The sequence below is a fragment of the Phyllostomus discolor genome, chromosome 2, assembly GCF_004126475.2.
Source record: "Phyllostomus discolor isolate MPI-MPIP mPhyDis1 chromosome 2, mPhyDis1.pri.v3, whole genome shotgun sequence".
NCBI lineage: Eukaryota > Metazoa > Chordata > Mammalia > Chiroptera > Phyllostomidae > Phyllostomus > Phyllostomus discolor.
The window spans coordinates 161,329,535-161,356,386 of record NC_040904.2 but is presented as its reverse complement, the minus strand read 5'-3'; the positions used below and the strand labels follow the sequence as shown (position 1 = coordinate 161,356,386).

Sequence of the window (26,852 nt, the reverse complement as noted above, 5' to 3'; positions counted from 1 at the left end):
AACCCTAGGCCCCCACGATGCCCTCAGACACCCTGCTTCAGCTCTGGGGTTGACAGGAAATGAAACTTAGTTGTCTACCTAGCAGACCTGCCTTGGACCCAGCCCTGGGCCCCGGATGTGGCCCCCCACCCTGAGGAGGAAGAAAGGAAAGAAGAGGCTGTGGAGAACAAGGCTGTTGTTTTTTCCTTTCCCTTTGTTCGTTGCGGTTTCTTTCTTTGTGATTTTTTTGATGTGGTTGATTAAAGAAATGAGCACCTGGAACTATAGTCATTAGACACCTCCTCCTTAGATGTTACTTAGCCTCTCTTCCTCACACCCCCACCAATAACTGACTTAGGGGATGATGGGGCACAGATCCTAAAGAAGACACAAAGAAGCTTAGAGTATGACTGATTCCATCTTATTCCTTATTAGAGAGATCACCTCATGCCTTACTTTGAAGTATCAAATAATGTCTTAAAAGGGAACTCTTTAATTTCATGTAGGGACATATCTGAGAATGATGGAGAAACAGATCATACATAGGTTGTATCACTGCAAGTGTTATTTGCAAGGAAAGCTGAGTGCTTTGAGGATTAGTATTGTTCCAGTATTTCTAGATGAGAGGTTCATGGGGCGGAAACTGATTGGAATAGGGGCTAGGGAACTTGTTCTTAACATATTGTATGTTTGTTTAGGATGGCTTAGACTTGGGAGGCCCTTTACGCACGCGCGCATGCACACACCAAAGCCACTCTTTGTTGTGGCCCCTAAGTGAGGCTATGTCTTTGGCTGCGTTGCAGAACTAAGTATAGGAACTGGAACAAAATAGGTCTGCTTATGACTAAGTACAGGACCTGGTGCAAAATAAGCCTTCAAAAAAATGTATGATTCCTTGTGACTAAGGAGGTCATATTTTAGGAAGGGGGGATGAAAGATGAGAAGTGGCAGGGCCTGTGTCTTTTTAAGATTGGAGGGGACTCAGGAGAAGAGAGACAAACCCTCTCCAACCCCTACCTCAGATCTTCAGTTCAGGTGCAACAACAGTACTCCCAAACCCCATTACACAGCAGCTATATTTCTTTTTTAAAAATTTTTTTTTTTTTTAGATTTTATTTATTTATTTTTAGAGAGGGAAGGAAGGGGGAGAGAGAGAGAGAGAGAGAGAGAAAGAGAGAGAGAAACATCAATGTGCGCTTGCTGGGGGTTATGGCCTGCAACCCAGGAATGTACCCTGGCTGGGAATCGAACCTGGGACACTTTGGTTCCCAGCCCGCGCTCAATCCACTGAGCTATGCCAGCCAGGGCTTAGCAGCTATATTTCTGATAAAAATGGAGGAGTCTCTTCCAACAAGCCTGTCTTGAAATGATCAAAAACTGCTTGGACTCTTCCATTTCCACTAGAGGTCCTCATACATTCATGCCTCCTCTTCAGCCCCCACCAAAGTATGTATACATTATAAGTGTGTGTATATTCACCCCGTATTTGGCCACGTATAATGCACACTTTTTTGCCTAAATTTGTGAGGGAAAAATAAGGGTGCACATTATACATGGGAATTAGTACTAAAATGTGGGTGCACATTACAGTATGTGTGTACACACACACACAATGTACATAGAACATGCACATGTACCCTTCCAGTCAGAGCTCTCCCTTCCCCCTTTCTTCCACCACCAGGTGTGAAAGGGAAGATTCCAGGAACTCAAGCCTTTGTTTTGGTGCGCTACTTCGGTGAAGGACAGGAGGGGGTTTGGGTGGGGCGGGGCTAGGGAGCAGGATGCCAGGGTCCCCAGTTCCTACCGGTAAGTCCCTAGGCCTCTGTCTCTCTCCCTCGCTCTACGAGCTTTGCTACCATGCTGCCCCCAGAGTCTTAACAACTTCGTAACAGACTCCAGACAGGAGAAGCTGAAAGGATCTCTTTTCACCCCTCCTTTTGACTGAGGCCTTCTGTACCATCCGCCAAGGCTAGCAGGTAAAGTGGGAGGGTTAGAGCATGAAGAACAGGTAGGTGGACACAGACCAGAGTGCTCTTTGTACCTCCACTCCAGAATCGAGGGGATAATCTGAGTTTTGAGAGAAGGAGGTGTCCTTAAACTTGGGAAAACAAGTGTGAAATGTCTGGGGTCTTGGTTTTACCAAGGTGAGGAACCTGGAGGCAAAGGTGGGTAGGTTCGCTCAAGTACTGTCAAAGGTGTGGAGCCCATATTGCTGGTGGGGTGAGTGTTTGGGTCTCAGGGTGTGGAGTCTGGAACTCCGGCCTTGCTGCTGTGGGATGGCCTGAGTATGAATTTAGCCAAGAGTGGATGGAAAGAAGTTGGGAAGGAAAGTTTCTGGATAGCATCAATTAGGAGAGGGTGAGACTGGCTGGGTGGGCAGCTGCCAAGCTGTACCACAGGCGGCCCGGCTCCCCGTCTTGGTCTCCCAGGGTTGGAATGAAGGGAAAGGCTGAATGTGATTGTAAGGAAGAGAAAACAAACAGTTGGCCTCAGGGCGGGAAGAAGATGAGAAGCGCAGGATGTGGAGAAAGAGGCACAGCCCAGAGCTCTGGAGATATTCGGGAGAGGGGGTAAATGAGGTTTGGTGAACTGGAAACCTGCACCTCTGCAGACTCGCATCCCGGAGTTGGGGGCATCGCGTACGCGGGCGGGCCGGCCGGGGCGGGGGACGGGTATCTGTGTCGTCAGGAGAGGGGCGGCCCCGCGGCGCCTGTGTCTGCCTGGCCCGTCCCCTCCATCCCAGCTCGCTCTCCAGCTCGGGTGCCGCGCTCAGGCTCCGACCACGCGCCCTCCGCAGGCAAGGTAGGGACCCCGCAAGACCCTGCGGCCCGCCCTATCCGAGCAGCAGGGGCGGGGGCCGCAGGAGGGGACGCCCCTCTGGCTGGGGTAGGGCTGCGGGGAAGAGAAGGAGGAAGCGCGACCGCTGGAGCGGGTAGCTAGCAGGGTTAGCGCCAGGACGCGGGGGCAGGGGGAGGGCTGGGCCGGAGCCCGGAGCCCGGAGCCCTGTGGGCAGGGTTCCCTCCGAACCTTCCCCTTCATCCCTCTCGCTCTCTTGGAGGGAGGGTGAAGCTTGGCTCTCAGGCACCAGAGTGCGAGTTAAGTCCGTTTTGGAACCTCTACAGTGCTGCATGGGTGGAGAAGGGTTCTTGTTTGGCCTCTTGGTCCCCAACTTCCCACACGTATCTTTTGCACACCTGTCACGGGGAAGTTTCTGAAACTGCCTGGGTCTGAATCCCGTTTTTCACATTGAAATAGAGGAAGAAATGCAAATATTATTGGGCATCTCCTCACCCTCAGAACGACTGAGCCCACATCATCCCCAACTATGCCAACATCAGAACTTCCTCCTGTACTACACGATAGCACCCCCCCCCGCCACCCCCCCACACAAACACCACCCCCTGAATCAGGCAACACTGCCATCTGTGAGGTTTGTGGAGATTTAATGAATTTTGAGGCATCTAGCCAACAAGCCAAACGTTTCCCTCTCAGGGGCCACTAACTAGGTGCAGGGATGAGCAGGGAAGAGTAGACCCTCCTGGGAAAGAGGAGGGAGGCAGGTCCTGGGGTGGTGAAGGACTTCAGAAGTCAGTCCTGGGCCTCCAGAACAAGCGTCTGGTCCCCGGCTTCCTTGCTGGGTCAGTCTGCATATTCTGGGGGCATAGCTGATTCTTGAGGAATGGTAAATTTATGGAACTTGGAATGTGAGCAATTAGTGTAGAAGTGAAAAGGGAGATTTGAAAGGTTAGCACTGGCTTTGGAAATTATATTCATCTTTTGTTTACCAGCAATTTCAGTATTTAGTATTTAAAGTAAGATCTAGAAAACCAAAGGCACTAAGATTTAATGGAATGAACGAAAAGGACAGGATGTGTAGAATCTGGGTGTAACCCTGAGAGGGTTGTTTTGTCTCTGGGCCTCAGTTTCTTCTCAATTCTGAGGATCTCCTAGGATTCTGTGCCTCCAAGTCAACTTCTAAAGTCAACTTCTAACTTTCTCACCCCAAGTGAGAAGAGGCAGGCAGGGAAACCAAAGGAGGGAAGGCAAGGGTGAGTCACCAGTAGCTGGCGGCAGGCAGCAGACCCCACCCTCCCAGCCCTGGCAGTCGCCTGGACTAGCCCAGGTTATAGACACAGGGTTGGGATGGAGCGGGAGGACAAAACTGGACTTGTTACAGGTCATTAGTCTCCCAGGATCCTGCAGTTTGCTGTCTTTCAGCAACAGGAGAATAACCAAAAAGATCCCAGGAACCCTTATATCCAAGGTCTCAGCCCAGGGGTATCCCTGGACCCTGACAGTATAGTTTCTAGCTACCTCCTCACCCTCCCACAGGCAAAATGCAGGATCCTGATACTAACATGTCTGTGCCTGACAGGGGGGAGGTGTGCAACTGGGCTTCGCTGCTGTTGGAAGTCTCTAGAATTTATACCTTCCTGGGTCAAAGACATCATTTTTTCTAATCTCCACGTGTGTGCTTCTCTAGGTACCCCCTTGTATTATAATAAAATAATAGTAATAATAATAATAGTTAGAATTTATAGAGTTTTTCTGTGTCATGAAGTTTGCTAAGTATGTTGCATGTAGTATCTTATTTAATCCCCACATTGTGACTGATTTCCAAGTCCCCATTTTACGAATGAGGAAAGAGGTTCAGGGAGATGAAATAATTCACCCAAGAGCTAGGATTCTAATCCATGCTTATCTAATTCAAAAGTTCACTCTCTTAACCTCAACTGTATACTACATTTAAGACCTGCGGCGGGTGGGGGGTAGCTAGGAAGGGTTATTTTGAAAAGAGAGAACTATCGTATCCTATTGTCCCTTGTTTGCTCTCTCCCTGTCTCTTTCTCACTCAGATTCCATTTCTTAGAACCTTGGAACCATCTAAGACTCTCCAAGGGTAATCAGAGCAGCTAATTAAGCCATATAGGCCCCATTAGCCATAAAACTATTATGTATTCATTAGATCTTCTGGCAGTAGAAATTGGATTATGGTCATGGAAAAGGGCCTGATGGGTGGAGCCCTTTCTCCAGATCAGTCCCAGAACCCATTTCTGAGTGTTCCCAGAGAGCCCCCAGAAGAGGAACAGTATACCACGTAGAGGTTGGCAACAAAGCTGTCCAAAGGGCAGAGGCTACAGAGTAGATTCTTGCACCATCAGAAAGGAAGTTTTCATAGGTCCTAACTGCCTCCTTGAGCCTAATCCAAAAAGCCCTAAATAAGTGGGTAGAAAGGAGGCAGAAGGTCAGAGCTCTTGATTGAGTACAATAATAAGTGCTTTTTAGCATCATTCATTCATTTAACAAATATTTATTTAGTACCTACTGTATGTGCTCCAAATCATCTTATGGATCCCCCTGATAGAATGGACAATCTGGCATCCTATTTAACCACATTTATATTAATAGTCCCAAAATGTGATTCCCTAACTTTACACAACTATTTCTACAACCAATTTGGAGCACCTACCAAATGCTGAACACTGTTTCAGGTATTGGGCACAGAGAGGTTAATAAGATTAAGTTCCTGCCCTGGTGGAACTTACATTTTGGTAAGAGAAGGAAAACAGTAAACAAAGAAGAAAGTAGGTGTGAGATTTCTCAGGAAGATCACTTAGTTATATAAGGTCTAGTCATTGGGTTGCCATCTGTAGCTAATATAATACGCAGATCAACTGTGATTGAAAAATGATTAAAGAAGAAAATCAATGAACAAGATAATTTCCAGTTGTGATAAGTTCTATGAAAGAAACAAAGGGAGGTGCTGTGCAAAGGAGGGGACTACTTCAGGATGCAATGGTTGGGGAAGGTCTCTTGGAGGAGCTGACATTTCAGCTTAGGTGAGAAGTCAGCCCTCCCGAGAGTGTGGAAGTGCGTTCCAGGCAGATAGAGCAGTAAGTACATCTCATGGCCCCGAGCAGAGCAGAATTCAGTATGCTTGAGGAACAGAAAGGAGGGCAGTGAGACCGAAAGGCAGTGTGTGAAGGGGAGAGTGGAACAAAAGGATAGAAAGACAAGCAGGGGCCCCTGCCACACAGTTCTTAGGCTGAAGCTTTGGTTCCTCCATTTGTCACCTGCCTTGGGAAGTCCCAACCTCTTGGAGCTCTAGTTTCTGCATCTGTAGCATGGCTATCCCAATATTTTTTTTTTTACCTTGTAGAATTTGATTTTAATGTTAATACAGTAATAGCTACCATTTCTTATAAGCCTTCTATATGCTAGGTACTTTTTATACGTTATTTGACAATCCTCACAACTGTGAAAAATAGGTATCATTCTCCCGCTTTTATAGGTGTAATTTGCCCAAGTCTCAGAGCTAAGCATGGAACCCAGATATGACTAACCCTAGTTCTGTTTGAGTCCCAAACGGTGCTACACTATGCTGTGCTATATTAATGTGAGATATTGTTGTTGCTGTTTTTTACATTTGATCTTAGCCAAAAGGCCCAGAGGCGATGTTATTGCTGTTTTTTAATCCTCAAGGCAAGTTGCCCTCTACTACTTAGCCCTGGGGCCAGCGGTCAGCATGATCCACGTGATGATCCCTGTTTGGTCTCTGGGCCCCATAGCCAAAAGTAGGGGCTCCCTAAACACTGCTAGCTAACCTAACAGGACAAAAGAAAGACCCCAGAATCTGACACTCCCGCATTCAGCTTAACCCTCCTGGAACTGGGAAGCCAGGCAGGTGCTCAGTCTTCTCCTACCTCCTCCCAATCTCCGGCGCCTGGCTCCCCGCCCTTCCCCAGCGGGGCGAGGCGAGGCGAGGCGAGGCGAGGCGAAGCCGCGGCTGGAGACCCCCTCCCGCCAGAGGTGGTTCTGTGTCGCACGCGTCAGAAGCGCTAGAGGTCGTTGCTGGGCGTGGGTGGCGGAGCGGGGCTGGAGACCGAGGCTGGAGGCGGAGCAAAATGGGGTCGTGGCCCGGAAGGCGTGATGGCAGCGGAGTTAAGACCACACGGGGGGCCAGAGGGCGGGTACTGTGGGATCCGTCATGGGAGAGAGCTCAGGCCCGGGAGAGACTGAAGAGAATGGGGTGGGGGAGAAAAGGTAGAAGCAGGCGAGAGCCACACTCGGGAAGACATACACCGGGAAAGCATGGGTGGGAGCGGGAAGGTGAGGATGGTCAGAGATGAATTTAGACAGATTGGGGTGGGGGGCGGGGTGGGAATCAGAGACCCGGAGAAGGATTCCAAAATGGAAGGAGAGAAAGATGATTCAGAAACCGAGGACAGAGTCTGTCAGGGAGAGAGAGAGACATATGGAGAGGGGCACAAGGAAAGGGAGAGAATCAGAGAAAAGGAAAAAACAAAAATAATAGTGGAAGTGGAGAATTAACTGAGTAGACAGGACCAAAGAGACACTGCTGGCTTTTCAGGCCCATGCTCTTGTCCTCTTCCAGACCCTCCCTGGGAAGTGGAGGTCCAGGCACCAAAAGTACTACCTCCAAGCTACCTTTGTGGCCATCCTTAAGGAAAAAGAAAAGATGGCCAAGGAGGCGGGCCTAATAAGCCCCAATGATTTTGCCCAGCTGCAAAAATATATGGAATGTGAGTCTTTCTTTCAGTCCTTTACTTCTGAAGATCTTACCCCAGAGAACCACTCCTCTTCCTTCTCATTCTCCCCCACCCCCTTCCCCAGTTTCCCCAGAGGCTGTGTCCCAGTAAACTCCTAAGATATACCCACAACTGGGAAAAGGAGGAGAGGGAGATGGGGAGATGCCAGGGGTCTCAGCTCTCCACCCACCTTCTCTGAACCTTGACTGCCTTCTCCAAGTCTCAGAGAAGAAAGTAAAGAGGGCACCACTTTGGAGGATCTGAAATGTTTTTCTCTTCTGTATTTCTATGTATTTCAGAATTTCTTCTTTCTTTGCCCCTTGAATCTTTTTTCCTGTTGGATGTCTGGGTGGGACACTGGCAGAGGGCAGGGCGATCCAAACCAGACTAATGCTCTTCTTTCACTCTCTTCACACCTAGACTCCACTAAGAAGGTCAGTGATGTCCTAAAGCTCTTTGAGGATGGTGAAATGGCTAAATATCTCCAAGAAGATGTGAGTGGCAGCTAGGAAATCTTTTCCTGAACCAACTCCTCCCATCTTTGTTTTTGCTACTCCATTGGGATCCCCAACTTCCAGGGATTATTCTGGGCCCATCCCTTGCTCTCCTCCCTTGAGATACCCCAACATCCATTGTTACTGCAGCTATAGATTTAGGACAAAGCAAGATATTCTATTAATTCAGGACTCAACCCAAGAAACCATACTCCTGCCTTGGATGCTTCTCAGCTCTGCACTGACTGTCTCTGTACCTACCACTCCTCATCTTCAACCCCCAACTCCCATCCTGCAGACTCCCCGGGGTAACAGTTGCTCTCATTGTAGGCCATTGGCTATGAGGGATTCCGGCAATTCCTGAAAATCTATCTGGAAGTGGATGATGTTCCCAGTCACCTAAGCCGGGCACTGTTTCAGTCCTTCCAGACTAGTTACTCCTTAGAAGAGACTGCAAAAAAAGGTATGGTCATATAGGTGGGAATGGGCTAGGCCTCCTGAAGAAGAGTCAGATTAGTGTGGGTTTGGCCTAAGAGCTGAATCGAGTCACATGTTGGGGTCAGGGTTGGGGGCAAGAGGTAGAGGTTGGCCCGGCTTGTCTGAGAGTTGGAGGAAGCAAAGTTAAAGGGAAGGGTTGGGATAAATAAAGAAAAACACAAGAGCCAGAGTGGAGGGAAGCCTAACCTCAAATCTGCTGTACTTTTTGTAACCAGATGTGGTATGTCTCAGTGATGTCTCCTGCTACTTTTCTCTTCTGGAGGGTGGCCGGCCAGAAGACAAGCTGGAATGTGAGTGGCCATTCTGGACTGGGAGAGGGGAGGAAAGGTGAAGGGAGAGAGGGTATTCCCCAGCCCTCCTTCCCTCATTTTTTCAGGATTCCTAAAGCCTGATAAAGCTATGGAGGGGCCAAAGAATGGGCCCATTTCCTCTGTTCCCCCAGATTCCTTACACCTACTACCATCCATCATAGCCACCCAAGTTCCTACGTTTTATACATTTTCATGTAGGTGGCCTGGGGTGTTCTTGGGATGTGGAAGGTGTGTACTATCTCCCCTATCAGGTTAGAATCCAGGCCTGTTTCCCCTCCCTTTTTATCTCCTTTTTCAGCCCCAGCCCCAAGCTCTGGGCTCTCCTTCCGAAAGGTTTCTCCCTATCTTTTTGTTTCCCCTGTATTCTGTTATGGATTCTTTGGGTATCCCTCACAAACTGATCCTGGCCCCCCTAAAACACCCCACAGTCACCTTCAAGCTGTACGACACGGACAGAAATGGGATCCTGGACAGCTCAGTGAGTTGGGGGACCTGTATGCTGGGCAAGGGAGTATGTGTCCATTTGTCTGTGCTCTCCTGTCCCAACTCTTCCAGGATCTTAAGAAACAGAGGAAACTAGAGGGAGAAGTTGAGTCCTCTAGGACTAAATTTGGGAGTAGGTTCCAAGCTCTTGACCCCTAAAAGAGGAGGCTGGAGACATGAATTGGGGGCTGCCTTGCAAATAGTATTCACACATAGATACTCCTTTACTCAGCACAAGCACCTGGGAATGAGTGGCAGGTCTGGGGGTGGAACCCAGAACCCTGGTATCTAGAGAACGATTTGAATGGTGGTAGTGAGGTGGGATATGGCTGTGGCTCTTACTCTCTTGGCCCCCAGGAAGTGGACAAAATTATCATACAGATGATGCGAGTGGCTGAATACCTGGATTGGGATGTGTCTGAGCTGAGGCCGGTAAGGCAGCTCTTCCTTCATGTCCCTTCTTGTACTGTTTCCCTGGTAAGTCCTGCACCTACTTTACCCCATTTATGACAGGCAGCCTGGTTCCCTTGGCTAGGATGGCTGGGCTTGGTATCCTGGGGGCTGTGGAGAGGTGTTAGATTTGAGGGGCCACTCATGCCAAAAGTCCCCCCATTCTCTGCTCAGATTCTTCAGGAAATGATGAAAGAGATTGACTATGATGGCAGTGGCTCTGTTTCGCTAGCCGAGTGGCTCCGGGCTGGGGCCACTACCGTGCCACTCCTAGTGCTGCTGGGTCTGGAGATGGTGAGTAGGAGTGACTTGTGAGGATGGTTAAGGCAGCTGCCATAGGTCATGCTTGCCAGAGGTTAGCCCTCTAACGGCTTAGACACTCCCCAGCATCTGCTGTGCCCTCCTAGACCCTGAAGGACAATGGGCAGCACATGTGGAGACCCAAGAGGTTCCCCCGACCAGTCTACTGCAACCTGTGCGAGTCAAGCATTGGTCTTGGCAAACAGGGGCTGTGCTGTAACCGTGAGTAATGGGGCCTGGGAGTGCGGGGGCAGAGGGACAGCCCAGCTATCTGCGGAAGCATGGCACTCTGAACTCAGTGAGACCTAGGTTTGAATCCTGACTCTGCCACTGACCAATTATGTGACCTAGTTAAACCTTCGTTTCCTCAACTGAAAATGAGGTAATTGTGAGCATTAAATAAGTTTATGCAAGAAAAGTGCTTCACCCAGTGCATGCACCTGCTATTAACACTGCAATAAAAATGAGTTGTTATCGTCGTTGTTACACCTGGGCCCCCTTGGCATCATCCCTCCCAGTTACTGGCACACGGATGGAGTAGGGGTAGGCATGCAGTAGCAATTGCTCTTTTCAGCGGAAGAGCCCCCACCCCCAACTTTAATTCTCTCCCAGACCCTCACAGCAAGGGATTATATGTCTTGTTTCAGTGAGTGGTCCCACCGTACCCCCAGGTAGGGAGGAAATAGAGGGAGGGGCTGCAGCTAAGGCTCTTACCTTCTTCCCCCTCGCCCAGTCTGTAAGTACACCGTTCACGACCAGTGCACCATGAAGGCCCTGCCTTGTGAAGTCAGCACCTACGCCAAGTCTCGGAAGGACATTGGTGTGAGTGACCCCGTGCCTACCCCATCACCACCCGGAGCCTGGCCCTTGGCCCTTGGCCCTTGGCTATCCTCAGTCCTTGCTCAAGCCCTCTCAGACAGAGATTACCTTTCTCCTCAAGGTCCAATCACATGTGTGGGTGCGAGGAGGATGTTTGTCAGGAAGATGTGACCGCTGTCAGAAAAAAATCCGAACCTACCATGGTCTAGTCGGGCTACATTGTGTGTGGTGCCACCTAGAGGTCAGTTCAGGAGCTATCTGCAGGCTGTGCTTTGGAACCCCTGCTTAAGCTGCCCTCTGTCCTCCCCTCTGCTAGGCTTCTCTAGTCTTCTCGCCTTCGGGCTAGTGTATCTCTTACAGCCACAGTTGCCCCTGCTCCCAAAGCTCTCTTTCCAGTACCAGAACCCCAAGTTGAGAGCTGACAGGATTTCCTCCAGGAACTCTCCATGCCAACCTCGTCTTTCAGATTCACGATGACTGCCTGCAGACCATGGGCCATGAGTGTGACTGTGGGCTGCTCCGGGACCACATTCTGCCCCCATCTTCCATCTACCCCAGCGTCCTGGTGAGACCTGTGGGCAGTGACTGGGAGGGGACAAGAGTGCTTCCCCGCTTTGAAAATACACACACACACAATGCCACTGAGAGCAGAGAGCTTATTATCCTTTTAGGATTCAAGTCAGACCCTCATCTGTTTAGGGATTCCCACACAATCCTATTTTCCTTCCCTTTGCTTCCCTTCCTAGGCTTCTGGACAAGAGCATAAAACTAGCAAAACAAGCCAGAAGATCGTGGATGATGTAAATTTGAGCACGTCTGAGGCTCTGCGGGTACAAGGCTGAGAGGCTTGGGTTTCCTGGCGGGAGCCGTTTTCCTTCACTGGAGCCCTCTTGGGGGGGATGAAGTGGAAAACCTGGGGAACTGTGCCTCTCTACAGATGCCCCATCCTGGTAGAGGAGGGGAAGAATATCTTGAGGAAATGACAACCATCTGTTCCCATCTCCAGGATCCATCTGAACTCTAATAAAATCTGGCGTTCCTTATCCTTGTTTTCTTCCCCCATGCAGATTGACCCTGTTGCTAACACCCACCCACTTCTGGTCTTCGTCAACCCTAAGAGTGGCGGGAAGCAGGGAGAGAGGTGAGAAGACATAATACTGAGTCTCCTAATATCGGAGGAGAGGACCAACAGAGACTGGGAATCTGTGTATATAGAAGGGATATGCCTTGAGGAGGAAATCAACAGGGTGGGGTACAGAAATTCCATCCCCTGCCATGAGCTTTCCTTTTTCCCTCACACAGGGTGCTTTGGAAATTCCAGTATCTGCTAAACCCTCGACAGGTGTTCAACCTCCTAAAGGATGGGCCTGAGCCCGGGTGAGTGAAGGTCAGGAGCTGTATCAGAGTGTTTGTGTGTGTCTGCCTGTCTTTAGGTGTTCAGAGAGAGCAGGGAAGAGTGCATGTTGGGAGGGGAGGGCCAGGGGACCCCAAAAAGCCAGAATTCAGAATGTTAGTTTTTCTAAGGTCACTGAGTATTCTCACTTCTGAGTGCTCTGGCTCATTATTATTCTGCTCTCAAAAGATGGAGATACCAATTTCTCCCTAACCACTGAGGAGCACCTATAACTTTCCCTGTTGTACTGTTTCTCTGCCCTTAATAGAAATATGTGTTTTGACAGAGGTTATAAAGAAAGTGCAGGAAAGGAGTACTCTGCCTGCTCAGGAGTTGAGCAGCCTAGTTCCTGTTATCCTTCCTCATTTTCCCTCTTGCCTTTTGTCTCAGCCTTAGATTCTTCAGAGAAATTCCTGATTATCGGATTTTGGTGTGTGGTGGAGATGGCACAGTAGGCTGGATCCTAGAGACCATTGGTCAGTGCAGAGAGAACCCCGGGAAGAGCACTTGGGCAGTGGCCTTCCAGAGCTAACTCCCTCCCATCCATCTCCCCATTGCCTCCCCAGACAAAGCCAACTTGCCTGTTGTGCCTCCTGTTGCCGTGTTGCCCCTGGGCACTGGAAATGACCTCGCCCGATGCCTCAGATGGGGTGGAGGTAAATTATTAGAAATGTTTTCCTGGGAGATGGGTGGAGTTGGGTTGGAAGGAAAAGACACGCCTAGAAAGTATCTAGGCATCTGGTGTACAGACAAAGTTGGGGAAGAAGAGGCACTGATGGGTGGGTACCAGAGTGGATTGTCCCAAAGGAAGAGAACTTTGGAAGAAACAAGGACAACAGTCTAAACTTAGAAGGGTAAAGAGTGATGGTCCTCTTCTTATAAACCTGAAAATAGCCTTCTATTTCTCCCAACCAACTCTGAGGGCTCAGAGCATCAGGGAATATGGGGATGGAGGGAAGACAATGTGGGAATAAGAAAGGTTGTATAAGAGCTAAGCCAGATGCTGAGTGATGGAGGTAGTGGGGAGCTTGGCCATGATTCCTTCATTCATTCAACCAATTAATCAGGTCACTTAGTCATTCATCATAATTTCTTCCCCAGTTTATTGCAACAGTCTTCTAACTGCACTCCCACTACTAGTCTTTTACTTTCTTCAAAAAGAAAGAGTCGAAGGGATAGCATTGGTAGGTAAAGAGGTCAGCGTGGGGCAGGTTGAGTCTCAGGTGTCCAGGAGTGGCAGGCTGTTGGATTCAGAGTCCAGCTCTGAGATGTGGCAGGAGGTTATAGAACAGGGGTCTGCTAAGGGGAGAGGAAAACATTTTGGGTGGAAGAAACTGTGTAAAGTCATTGGAGCCTCCGAACAATGAGGTGGTGCCTTAGGGAAAGTGTGAGTCATTCACTGTGACTGGCACACAGGGTGCAGAGTGGGCAGTGGGCAGCTGAGTCAAGTAGACTCCAGACTATGGAGGGTTGTAATGCCGTGCTGCGGAGTTTTGACTTTATCCTGCTAGAGTGTGAAAGCTGACGGCCCACAGGAATGATTTGTATTGTTTGCCTTGCAGTGCTTTAATGTTTTTTGACTTTGATTATTTCTAAGAACTGAGTTATGCATTCTTTAATTCACCACAATCCCCTGGGCTACTACTATCTACTCATTCACTTTATCTTTCTAACCACTGAGGAATTTGAATGTGCAATTCCTGAACTGTGAGGAACTCTTAAACTTATGAAAGACATACATAAAATATTACACTGTCTATATATAATAAAATTTCTCTCTATATAAAGTATTATTCCAGAAAGTAGAAATATCTCTGAATACATATTACAATTTAAATCTTGTGTATAAACATATGACCAATTATTCTGGCCAGCTTTTAAATCCTCAGCATTTGACTCTGTTTTTCATTGACAATATTAGACACTTTGAAAGCATGTGTTTTGAGTTTTCACTGTGTGTTCTGCAAATGAGACTCTCATAGGCAGTTTCTGCTTATGCAATCTGAATCATGAAAATAAGGATATAAATACAGCACTAATGAAAATTTGATATTGAAAAAAAAATCCTAAGATGTGCAGAGGGGAAGATGGAAGGAATGTGGGAGTTCTGTGGAGGATGGGTTGGAGGAAGGAAATGGGATAGGACGTTACCTGTACCATGATAGTCTAGCTAGGAGATGATGAACGCAAAAGCCAAGGCCACGGCAGTGGCGTTCATGAAGTGAAAGCCACAATATTTGGTAACTAATGGATTATGATGGAGGAGGTGAAGACAAGTTAGTGACATTTCCTAGGTTTGTGAACTGGGAAGAGGGGATGCCATTTATTAAGATACGGGATGCAGGAGGTGGACCAGTTTAAGGGAGAAAGATTCATTTTTAGACATGCTGAATTGAGGTGTCAGTGGAGCACCCAGATGGAGATGTGTGGTAGGTAGTTAGAAATCAATGTTAAGAATTTAGGAGAAAAGCCAGGCTGAAGATACTGGTTCAAGAGTCACCTGCTCCTGGGAAGTAACTGATGTCCTGAGAATAGACAAGTTACCAGGGAAAGAGTTAAGAGAAGGTGGACAAAAACAGGAAGATCCTGATAAACACCCTATGTAAGGGTTGGGCAGAAGAAGATGAATTATTAAGAGTCTGTATTAGTGTCCTATTTCTACTATAACAAATCACCACAAACAGTAGCTTAAAACAACACAAATTTATCATCTTAAAGTTCTGAGGATCAAAAGTCCAAAATAGGCCCCACTGCACTAAAGTCAAGGTGTTGGCAGGACTGTGTCTTTTCTGGAGGCTCTGGGGGAGAATCCCTCGTCTTGCCTTTTCCAGTGGCTAGAGGCTGTCTGCATGGCTTAGCTTGCGGCGCCCCTTGCAACCAGCAGTGTTCTCGTTCCTCCGCTTCTGTTGTCTTTTGTCCCCTGACTCCTGTCCCAGCCTTTCTCTCTCACTTATAAGGACCCTGTGATTACACTGAGCCCACCCAGATAAGCCAGGATAATCTCCTCATTTAAAAATTCTGCCCTGGCTGGTGTAGCTCAGTGGATTGAGCGTGGGCTGCGAACCAGGGCATTGCGGGTTCGGTTCCCGGTCGGGGCACATGCCTGGGTTGCAGGCCATAATCCCCAGCGGCCTCACATTGATGTTTCACTCTTTCTATCTCCCTCCCTTCCCTCTCTAAAAATAAATAAATAAATAATCTTTAAAAAAAAAATTCTTATTTTAATCACATCTGCAGAGTCTCTTTTGCCATGTAAGGCAGCATATTTACAGATTGTGGAGGTGGACATCTTTGAGGTGCCGTTATTCTTCCCACCACAGAGTAAGAAGGAGCAGTCAGAGAGGGTGCTCTGTAACTTAGAGAGTACTATTTTAGAAGCCAACTGAATAGTTTCATGAGTTAAGACAAGAACTAAAGATATACTATTGGCTTTGGCAGGAATCATGGGCAGTCTTTGCCAGAAGAGTTTCGACAGGGTGATATGGTGAAAGGCAAGTTACAGTGGGTTGAAATCAATGGAATGTGAGGAAGTGAAGACCCATTTTCGTAATCTTTTTCTTCCTGATTACAAAAATAATACATGCTTGTGGTAAAAAATAATTTAAACGTATCAGATATACATGCCAAGAAAGTGAAAGTTCCCTGTACTCTACTCCCTAAAGTTTTGAAATCTATTTTTTCATGTTTTTTTCCTAGACATATTCTAAACCGCATTTAAACAATGAGATCATTTTACAGATTATTTTCTTCTTTTTTTTAACTAAACAATTCATCTTGATTAGCATTATATTTCAGAATATTCAGGTTTTCCTCACTCTTTTTGTTACAGAATAGCATTGCATTGCATGAATATGTCATTATTTTTTTAAAGATTTTATTTTATTTATTCTTAGTAGGAGAGGAAGGGAGAAAGAAAGAGAGGGAACCATTAAGTGTGGTTGCCTCTCATGCGCCCCCTACTGGGGACCTGGCCTGTAACCCAGGCATGTGCCCTGACAGGGAATCGAACCAGCCACCCTTTGGTTCACAGGCCAGCACTCAATCCACTGAGCCATGCCAGCCAAGGCTATTTATTTATTTATTTATTTATTTATTTATTTTTGGAGACTACGTTTATTAAAGCTGGGGACAGTGAAACAAGGAAGGGTGTAGGATAGAAGAAGCAACAGAAGAGAGCCTAGATGGGGCTGCTTTGACTCTCTAGAAACTTTATAAGAAAGAAATGAGCCTCGCTGGGCTGCAGAAGTAAAAGTCATAGTGACAGAAGTGAGCCAAGGCAGAGCTGCTTGTTAGCTCACCAGAAAGTCAGAGAGAAGGGGGCCCTGGAAACAGGTTCGGGGCGTTAGCCTGGGATGAGCAGCTGCTGCCCATTGCTCCCCTGGTCACACGTCTCATGGGGTCCCTTAGAGTTTAGGAGATTCGTGCTTGAGAAGAAAGAAAGGCATGGGTGTGTTCCCGGGAGTAAGAGCACCTGTCATAATTTATTTAACCAGTCCCCTATTGATAGACGTTTGGGTAGCATTCAGTTTTTTATTACAAACCACATGCAGTGAACACCATTGCATGTCTGTCTCTGCACACAGATGTGAGAATTTCTCTAGGAGAGATTTCAAGAAGTGAAATTGCTGGCTCAAAGAGTATGAATATTTTATGTTTGATCAGTTATTTTCTTTAAAAAAAGACACAAATAATACATCAGTACATTTTCACAGTAAAAAAAATTTTTAAAGTAAAATGTGTAAGTCTTCACATACAGGTCTCTTCTTCCCTGCTCCTCACCAAACTCCTCGTACTCCCAGAGGTAACCACTGTTTCTTATTTGCACTAATGTTTCTGTTTTTACATGCACACACACACACACAACTTTTAAACAAACATAAATGAGATTATATCACCCAGATTTTTCTGGTTCTTCATTGCATAATGTGTCTTGGAAACATTTCCATGTTAGCACATATAGATTTCATTCTGCATTCACTGGCTGCACATTATTTCAATGGCATGAATTTGCCATCATCTATATAACCTTCCCCTGCTGACCAGCATTTAGATTGTTTCCAGATTTTTTGCCATTTTAGAAATAACTCAGCAAACTTCCTTGTACATCCATCTTTGGGCATGTGTGTGTTAGTTTCTGTAGGTGAAATTCCTGTAAGTGGAATTGCTGCATCAAAGGATATGTTTTGATAAAATCTGATAACATTTTGATAAAATTTGCCAAATTACCTTCCAAAAATGAAACACCAATATATGCTCCAACTAACAGCAAATGAGAGTGCCAGTTTATTCACAGCACCCTATATTTATTTATTTATTTATTTATTCATTTATCTATTTATCTATTTATTTATTTATTATTTTTACAGATAGGGGAAGGGAGGGAGAAAAAGAGGGAGAGAAACATTGTTCAGCTGCTTCTCGCAAGCCCCCAAATGGGGACCTGGCCCACGGCCCTAGCATGTGCCCTGATGGGGAATCAAACCAGCGACCATTCAGTTCACAGGCCAGTACTCAATCCACTGAGCCACACCAGCCAAGGCCATGGCCTCCTTAACACTTGGTTTTCTCAATCTCTTTATACTTGATCACTCTGATAGGCAATGAGAAGTTACTAATTGTTTTAATTTGCAATTCTTTTAATTAATAATATTGAGCATCTTTAATATGAAAATTGGTTATTGGTATTTCTTCTGTGATTGGCTTGTTTGTGTTATTTGCCCATTTTTCTATTGACTTTATAAATATAATAACATAACCTTTTTAAAGATTTTATTTATTTATTTTTAGACAGAGGGGAAGGGAGCTAGAAACATGAATGTGTGGCTGCCTCTCATGGCCCCCCCAACTGGGGGTCTGGCCTGTAACCCAGGCCTGTGCCCTGACTGGGAGGAGTCAAACTGCAACCCTTTGTTTCGCAGGCTGGTGCTAAATCCATTGAGCCACACCAGTCAGGGCTAATAACATATGTTTTTTAAAGAACACTTTTTATTTATTTGTTTATTTTTAATCCTCACCTGAGGATATGCTTATTGATTTTAGAAAGAAAGGGAGAGAGACAGACAGACAGAGAGAGAGATGGAGAGACAGAGAAACATCAATCTGGGAGAGAAACATGGATCAGTTGCCTTCCTATCCGTGCCCCAACCAGGGATCAAAACCTAAATCTAGGTATGTGCCCTGACCGAGGATCCAACCTGCAACCTTTTGGTGTACGGGACGATGCTCCAACCAGCTGAGCCACCTGGCCAGGGATGTGAGGTTTTTTAAAAATCATATCTTATCATTTATGCTATTACAGTTGTCCCAGCTTTCCCCCTTTGCCCCGATCTACCCAACCCCCTGCCACTTCCTGAGGCAATCCCCACACTGTTGTCCATGTCCATGGGTCATGCATATATGTTCTTTGACTAATTTGTGCTTCTTAATCCCTTGACCTTTTTCACTATACCCTAACTGCCCCCGCCCACATCTGGTAACCATCAAAATATTCTCTGTATCTATGATTGTGTTTCTGTTCTGCTTGCTTGTTTATTTTGGTTTTTTTTAGACTCAATTGTTGATATAAGTATTTATTGCCATTTTGTTGTTCATATTGTTGGTCTTCTTAAAGAAGACCCTTTAACATTTCATATAATACTGGTCTGGTGATGGTGAACTTCTTTAGCTTTATCTTGTCTTGGAAGTACGTTATCTGCCCTTCCATTCTAAATGATAGCTTTGCTGGGTAGAGTAATCTTAGTTATAGGTCATTGCTTCTCATCACTTTGAATATTTCTCGCCAATCCCTTCTAGCCTGCAAGGTTTCTTTTGAGAAATCAGCTGACAGTTTTATGGGAGCTTGCTTGTAGATAACTAACTACTTTTCTCTTGCTACTTTTAAGAAGTCTCTCTTTGTTTTTAACCTTTGGCATTTTATTTTATTTATTTTAACTATATTTTATTGATTATGCTATTACAGTTGGCCCATTTTTTCTCCCCTTTATCCACCTGTGTGTGATACCTTCATTTCCTCCAGCATTCCCCCCTGCCCCCAGTTCATGTCCATAAGTCGAACATACAAGTTTTTTGGCTTCTCCATTTACTATACTATTCTTAACCTCCCCCTGTCTATTTATATATACTTACCAATTATGCTTCTTATTCCCTGTATCTTTTTCCCCTTTGCTCCCCTCCACATCCCTGCTGATAACCCTCCATGTGATCTCCATTTCTGTGATTCTGTTCTTATTCTAGTTGTTTTTGTTTTTTAGGTTCAGTTGTTGAAAGTTGTGACTTTGTACAACAGATGTACATCCCCACAGATGTACTGTGTTGTCATTTTACTGTTCATACAGTAAAATGTACTTTGTTGTCATTTTATTGTTCAGTTTTGATCTTCTTTTTCTTAGATAAGTCCCTTTGACATTTCATGTAATAAGGTTTTGGTTTAACTTGACCTTATCTGAGAAGCACTTTGTCTGCCCTTCCATTCTAAATGAGAGCTTTGCTGGATAGAGTAATGTTGGAGGTAGGTCCTTGCCTTTCATGACTTCAAATACTTCTTTCCAGCCCCTTCTTGCCTGCAAGGTTTCTTTCGAGAAATCAGCTGATAGTTTCATGGGAACTCCTTTGTAGGTAACTCTCTTCTTTTCTCTTCCTGTTTTTATGATTCTCTCATCTTTGACCTTGGGTAATTTAATTATGGTGTGCCTTGGTTCCTCTTTGGGTTCAACTTATTTGAGATTCTCTGAGCTTCCTGGGCTTGTATGTTTATTTCCTTTGCCAGATTGGGGAAATTTTCTTTGATGATTTTTTCAAATAAGTTTTCAATTTCTTGCTCTTCCTGTTCTTCTGGCACCTCTATGATTTGGATGTTGGAATATTTAAAATTGCCCCAGAGTTTCCTAAGCCTCTCCTCATTTTTTACAAATTCTTATTTCTTCACCCTGGCTGGAGTAGCTCAGTGGATTGAGCGCGGGCTGTGAATCAAAGTGTCTCAGGTTCAATTCCCAGCCAGGGTACAACCTGGGTTGCAGGCCATAACCCCTAGCAACCGCACATTGAAGTTTCTCTCTCTCTCTCTATCTCCCTGCCTTGCCTCTCTAAAAATAAATAAATAATTTTTAAAAAATTCTTATTTCTTCATTCTGTCCTGATTGAGTGTTTATGTCTTCCTTTTGTTCCAAATTGTTGATCTGAGTCCTGGTTTTCTTCCCTTCACTGTTGGTTCCCTGTATGTTTTTCTTTATTTCATTTTGTATAGCCTTCACTTCTTCCTCTATTTCGTGTCTGTACTTAGTCATTTCTGTGAACATCTTGCTTACTAGTGTTTTGAACGCTGTATCTGATAGGTTAGCTATCTCCTCATTGCTTAGTTCTTTTTCTAGAGTTTTGCTCTGTTCTTTCATTTGAGCCATATTTCTTTGTCTGGGTACACCTGTTATGTTGCAAGGGGTGGAGCCTTAAGTATTCACCAGGGTGGGGGCAACACACTTTGCTGGGTTGTTGTGCTGTATTTGGGGGAGGGGTCAGAGAAGGAACAATGCTGCTTGTCCTGCTCTCACCCCACTTTCAGTCACTTCCCTCACTTCCCACAAGCAAATTGTGCCCTTTCTGGTGTTGCCCTGGTGCCTATTCCTGGTTGGGTGGGTTTGTGTATGTTTTAGGATTCCATGGGCCCCTCCAATGGACTCTCCTGTGAGACTGGCAGTTTCTTCTGCTGCTGCAGTCCCCACAGATTTTTACAGCCAGAAGTTTTTGAAGCTTCCTTTTGCTAGCACTGGACCCTGGATTGCATGGTCTGTCTGTCTTCTCAATTGTTCCTCCCAGTTTATCTGCACACAAATGTGGGGCCACCCAGTACACCAGCTGCCTCCTTGCTGTGCATCCTCTCTACCCCAGCCACCCATCTCTGCCTCTCCCACCAGTCCAGATGAACGTTTCTTCTTTAACTCCTTGGATGTTGGACTTCCATACAGTTCAATTTTCTGTCAGTTCTGGTTGTTTTTTGTTTTAAAATTGGTTGTTATCCTTTTGGTTGTGCAAGGAAGCAAATTTTATCTACCTACACCTCCATCTTGGCTGGAAGCTGAAAACTGTTTTGAATCTGTACCTAGGTTTCCAATTTCTTGCTCTTTCTCTTCTCTTTCCAGAACCCCCATGATGTGACTGTTGGTATACTTGAAGTCATCCCAAGGGCTCCTTACACTATCCTCATTTTGGGGGATTCTTTTTTCTTGTTTGTTTTTTAAAAGATTTTATTTATTTATTTTTAGAAAGAGGGGAAGGGAGGGAGAAAGAGAAGGAGATAAATATCAGTCTGTGGTTGCCTCTCACACACCCCCAACCAGGGGCCTGGCCTGCAACCCAGGCATGTGCCCTGACCAGAAATCGAACCAGCAACCTTTGGATTCTCAGACCAGTGCTCAATCTACTGAGCCACACCAGCCAGGGCTCTTGTTTTTGTTTTGATTGGTTGTTTTTTACTTCCTTATATTCCAAATTGCTGTTTTGATTCTCAGCTTTATCTACTCTATTGTTAACTCTATGTAAATTGTTCTTTATTTCAATTAGTGTCCTTCATTTCTAACTGGATTTTTAAAATGCTGTTGAGGTTCTCTCTAAGTTCATTGACTATCCTTATAACCAGTGTTTTCAACTCTGCATCTAGTAGATTGCTTGTTTCCATTGTGTTTAGTTCTTTTTCTGGAGTTTGTTTTGCTCTTTTATTTGGGCCTTGTTTCTTTGTCTTCTGATTTTGGCAGCCTCCATGTGTTTGTACTATGTGTTAGGTAGAGCTGCTACATCTCCAAGGCTTGGTAGAGTGGCCTAATGTAGTAGGTGTCCTGTACAGTTCAGTGGCACAGCCTCCCCTATTAACCAAGTTGGGTATTCAAGGTATGCCCACAGTGTATGCTGTGTACACCCTCCTATTATAGTTGAACCTTGATTGCTGTTGGCATATCCAAGGCCAGCCACCAATTGTATTCTGCCCAGAGTCACACAGCATAAGCTACAAAGCAATCTGCAGATGGCTGCTACTTGTGCTGGGCTTAGAGGCGCCCAGGTGAGGCCAAGCTGTGAACCAAGGCTAGCTGCCTCTAGTGCAAGGCCTGGGGCATGTTAGCAGGAGGTATGGGGTTTGCTGAAGCCAGATGCTGCTTGTTTGAGAGAATCTAGGAAAATAAGAAGCAAAAGCCAAGACAGTCCATTCATATAAAAAAGCCACTGGAAACAGCGTGCATGGGCTGGAAAGTTGGGTGCGTCAGGGCTTCGGAGAACCACCAGGGTCGGGTAGACAGTGTGAGCCACATTGATGGCAAGTCAGATATGGCACCTGCCTGCCAACTCTGGGGGTGGGGTGGGAGCTCAGAAAAGGAACAATGGCTTCTGCCACCACTTCTGTGTGAGAGAAAGCTGCCCCCCAGCTCTTGCTCTGATGCTGCACAATTCATTTTCTCCCTGTATGTCTCTGATGCCTTTCAATCTGCTATCCCCATGCTGCACTCACTAGTTCGAGTCAACCTGTGTGCAGGCCCTGTCAGAGGAACTGCCTGGGATTGCAGAAGTTTCTGTCTTCTACAGCTTCCATCCTCACTGGTTTTTACAGCCAGAAGTTATGGAGACTTATCTTCATGGCACTGGAACCCTGGGCTGTGGGGGCCTAGTGTGGGGCTGGGACCCCTCACTCCTAAGATATCCCTCCTGATTTTTATCTGCCACACATGGGTGTGGGACCAGCTTGTTCCACATCTCCACCCCTCCTACCAGTCTCAGTGTGGTTTCTTCTTTAATTCCATAGTTGTAGGACTTCCATTCATCTCGCTTTCTGATGGTTCTGAGTGGTGGTTGTTCTAAAGTTTAGTTGTAATTTTGATGTGGTTGTGCAAGGAGACAATCCAGTTTACCTACACCACCATCTTCACCCTGTAAGCCTTTCTTTTTCTTTTTTTTTAATCTTTTAAAAAATATTTTATTTATTTAGAGAGCGGAAGGGAGGAAGAAAGAGAGGGAGAGAAACATCAGTGTGTGATTGCCTCTTGCATGCCCCCTACTAGGGACTTGGCCTGCAACCCAGGCATGTGCCCTGACTGGGAACCAAACCAGTGACTCTGGTTCACAGGCTAGCACTCAGTCCACCGAGCCTCACCAGCCAGGGCCCCTGTAAGCTTTTATGAATGTTGAGGAAGTTAATCTGTTAAATGTGCTGCAATTTTGTCTTTTAAAAAATGTTATTTATTTAACCATACAAAAGTTTTTAATTATTTATTTATTTATTTATTTTTAGAGAGGGAAGGGAGGGAGATAGAGAGAGAGAAACACCAATGTGCGGTTGCTGGGGGTTATGGCCTGCAACCCAGGCATGTACCCTGGCTGGAAATCAAACCTGGGACACTTTGGTTCCCAGCCCGCGCCCAATCCACTGAGCTACGCCAGCCAGGGCAAAAATTTTTAATTTTAATGTAATTGTGTTAAATCAGTCTTTCCCTGTTTTGGCTCCTTTCTTTGTATTATAGTTTAGAAAGAACTTTTCTACTCAGATTGTTAAAACATTCACTTGTGTTTTCTTCTAGTACAAATTTTGCTTCCTTATTTTACATTTAAATTCTTTCATGCATCTTGAATTTATTTTGGTATAAAGAGTAACTTTTGCACCCAGCATCATTTATTGAATAATCTTTTCCTTATTTGAAATGTCATCATATACTAAATTCTTTTATGGACATGAGCCTATTTCTGGGCACTCAGTTCTTTACTTTTTATTCTATTCACTGTGCCAGTATCACACTGTTTAGACACTATTGCTTTACACTGTATTCGATCTGGTTGAATGAGAAGAGAAAGTGTCAGGGAGAGAAGAGGGGAGAGAGAAAGAGAGAGAAAAATTATCCCCATTCATCACTCACTTTAATTTTTCTGGCTATCTTCTCTAATGTTCCAAATGAACTTGGGCATTATTGTTAGATGTGTACATACATTGGGAACATGCGTCCTCCATGACAGTGTGGGGAAAAGAGTCGGCAAGGTCCATGGGAGATTGGTTCATGGGAGCCATGCCCAAGCACCCTGCAATTTCAGTAGCAAGGGCTGGGAGGGTCTACAGAACCAGGGCAGACGATCTCTGAGAATTTATGGAGCTGGGAGCTAAGAAGAGGTCCCTCTGGGACCTGGGGCTCAGGGCTAACCTGTCTTCTCCCCTATCCCTAGGGTATGAGGGACAGAATTTGGGGAAGATCCTCAAGGATATAGAGACGAGTAAGGTGGTACATATGGATCGATGGTCTGTGGAGGTGATACCCCAACAAACTGAAGAAAAGAGTGACCCAGTCCCCTTTCAGATCATCAATAACTACTTCTCCATTGGTGTGGTCAGTGGAGTGGGCTCGGGGAAAGGGAGGAAGTGGGGATTAAGCAGGCACAGGCTGGAAGAGGGCAGACTGGGAAGATAGAAGTTAAGGGAGCTGTGACAAAGGAAAATTTGGGGTGAGGTCCAGTGATGTGAGTTACAAGAAAAGAACATGAAACATACTGCTCCCAAATGGGAGAGTTAAAGAAAGTTCTGTGCTGAGAGGAGGCAGGCCTCTGACTTTACATGCCCTGCACTCCACAGGATGCCTCTATCGCTCACAGATTCCACATGATGCGAGAGAAATGTCCTGAGAAGTTCAACAGCAGGTGAGGGAAAGTTGGGCTGGGGGTGGGTATACATCGTGGCAGGGATAGGTTGTGGCCAAGTGTGACCAGAGCACTTAGAAGAGCAGTGGCACCTCTAGGAAACTCGTCAGCCTAAAGATTTGCACGTGGGACTGGAGTCAGGAGGTTGATGCCCTTCCCTGTCATTTAGCTCACCCCTGCCAACTGTGTAACTTGTCCCCTTCCTACCGGGCCTTGTGTTGGGACTGATACAGAATGAAGAACAAGCTATGGTACTTCGAATTTGCTACATCTGAATCCATCTTCTCAACATGCAAAAAGCTGGAGGAGTCTTTGACAGTTGAGGTGGGTATGATGAAACCTAACCCTATATCCTTTTCAGCTTGTTATATCTTAGTTTCCTCCTCCACAGGTGCCCTCAAGAACTTCCCATATTCTTGAACCTCTACTTTGATCTCTCAGCTCTCCAATTTTGAGTTCCCAAGTTCTCAAGATATACCAGTCCTTATTTCTCTCCATCCCTTGCAAAACTTAAAATCCTGGCCTTTCTGATCAATGTTATTTAGTGGAGGAAGCTGTCACATCCTTGATTATATCATGAGATAAGAATCTCTTTTCTCCTACCCTCAGATCTGTGGGAAACCGCTGGATCTGAGCACCCTGTCTCTAGAAGGCATTGCAGTGCTGAACATTCCTAGCACACATGGTGGCTCCAATCTCTGGGGTGATACCAAGAGACCCCATGGGGACACCCATGGGATCAACCAGGCCTTAGGATCTGCAGCTAAAGTCATCACCGACCCTGACATCCTGAAAACCAGTGTACCAGGTGAGAGGAGCAGCTTTGGAAGCTGAGGGAGTAGGACTAAGGGTGTGATTGTCTTCGGAGGCACCCTGCTTCTGCAAAAGCTATGTCACTACTTTCCACCCCCAGACCTAAGCGACAAGCGGCTGGAAGTAGTAGGTCTGGAGGGTGCAATCGAGATGGGCCAGATCTATACCAAGCTAAAGAATGCTGGACATCGGCTGGCCAAGTGCTCTGAGATCACCTTTCAGTAAGGAAAACTCTGGCCAGGGGCTCTGAGGGAAGGAGGGGAGCCAAGAGCACCAGGGTCATGGCACAGGAGGAGAGGGGCTATACTAGGAGATCCTCCTCAGTACTAAGGGTTCTGAAAGCCAACCTAAGAAACAGAGCTTTAGTATTCCATTGGTAAAGAAATCCTCCAATCTGCCTTGACCTCCCACAGCACCACAAAAACCCTTCCCATGCAAATTGATGGAGAACCCTGGATGCAGACGCCCTGTACAGTGAGTATTGCCCGTGTCTGTAAAAACTGAACCATCAGGCTCCATGGATCCTAAACCTCTATTCCATAGCTTCTCTACTTCCTCCTAAGTTACCCTGCATACCATTCCTCTTATACCCTGATTTCTCAGCCCGTGGCCGTTCTACCACGGCTTCTCTAGGGCCCCAGCAACCCACCCTGAACCCCGCAGGTCTTCCCCCAAATCTCTGCTGCTCCAGCCCCAAGACACCAAGTTCTGCATCTGAACCTGCCCCCTTCCCTTCCAGATCAAGATCACCCACAGGAACCAGATGCCCATGCTCATGGGCCCACCCCCCCGTTCCTCCAATTTCTTTGGCTTCTTGTGTTGAGGGGGACACCTCAGCCTCCAAGACAGCCTTGAGCCCACCTCCCTGGACTGTACTCTGTAGGCTCTGTATACTGCTGCCGTGCCCTCCTGCCAGCTCAGAGGAGGGCTTCTTTACCCTCACAGTATTTATTGTCCTGCACCACCTCCACTATGCCCCTTGTATACGTGTGTGCGCGCGCACACACACACACACACACCACAAACACATACATTGAAAGTGCCTCATCTGAATAAAATTACTTTTTCCTCCTACTGGCATATCTGTTAAGTAAGTGGTATATCTCCT

General features: G+C 46.2%; 1 protein-coding gene across 4 annotated transcripts; it reads left to right on the top strand.

Annotated features, from left to right (window-relative positions):
- Nucleotides 1–1,810: 1,810 nt before the first annotated feature.
- On the top strand, nucleotides 1,811–26,816 carry DGKA (diacylglycerol kinase alpha). 4 transcript variants are annotated; one of them, XM_036018848.1, is made up of 24 exons: nucleotides 1,811–1,955; nucleotides 7,376–7,523; nucleotides 7,950–8,023; nucleotides 8,354–8,486; nucleotides 8,737–8,811; nucleotides 9,261–9,310; nucleotides 9,673–9,747; nucleotides 9,940–10,059; nucleotides 10,173–10,287; nucleotides 10,799–10,887; nucleotides 11,006–11,125; nucleotides 11,351–11,449; nucleotides 11,631–11,714; nucleotides 11,952–12,025; nucleotides 12,187–12,261; nucleotides 12,668–12,753; nucleotides 12,844–12,933; nucleotides 24,464–24,624; nucleotides 24,867–24,931; nucleotides 25,165–25,255; nucleotides 25,541–25,739; nucleotides 25,845–25,965; nucleotides 26,158–26,218; nucleotides 26,484–26,816. In XM_036018848.1, the coding sequence occupies exons 2-24, from the start codon at nucleotides 7,460–7,462 to the stop codon at nucleotides 26,565–26,567; spliced, it is 2,205 nt and encodes a 734-aa protein (XP_035874741.1). In that variant the 5' UTR covers nucleotides 1,811–1,955; nucleotides 7,376–7,459; the 3' UTR covers nucleotides 26,568–26,816. The 4 variants fall into 4 exon arrangements, with proteins under 4 accessions (XP_035874741.1, XP_028388101.1, XP_035874742.1 ...); XM_028532300.2 differs by lacking the exon at nucleotides 1,811–1,955 and adding an exon at nucleotides 2,680–2,781; XM_028532302.1 differs by lacking the exon at nucleotides 1,811–1,955 and adding an exon at nucleotides 6,918–7,023.
- Nucleotides 26,817–26,852: the final 36 nt, after the last annotated feature.

What these genes read in the sequence shown, in the direction of transcription:
- DGKA (XM_036018848.1), top strand. Translation starts at nt 7,460, where the DNA reads ATGGCCAAGGAGGCGGGCCTAATAAGCCCCAATGATTTTGCCCAGCTG. An exon ending in ATGTGTCTGAGCTGAGGCCG is followed by an intron (nt 9,748 to 9,939) that starts GTAAGGCAGCTC and finishes TTCTCTGCTCAG; the next exon opens with ATTCTTCAGGAAATGATGAA. An exon ending in AAGGATGGGCCTGAGCCCGG is followed by an intron (nt 12,262 to 12,667) that starts GTGAGTGAAGGT and finishes CTTTTGTCTCAG; the next exon opens with CCTTAGATTCTTCAGAGAAA.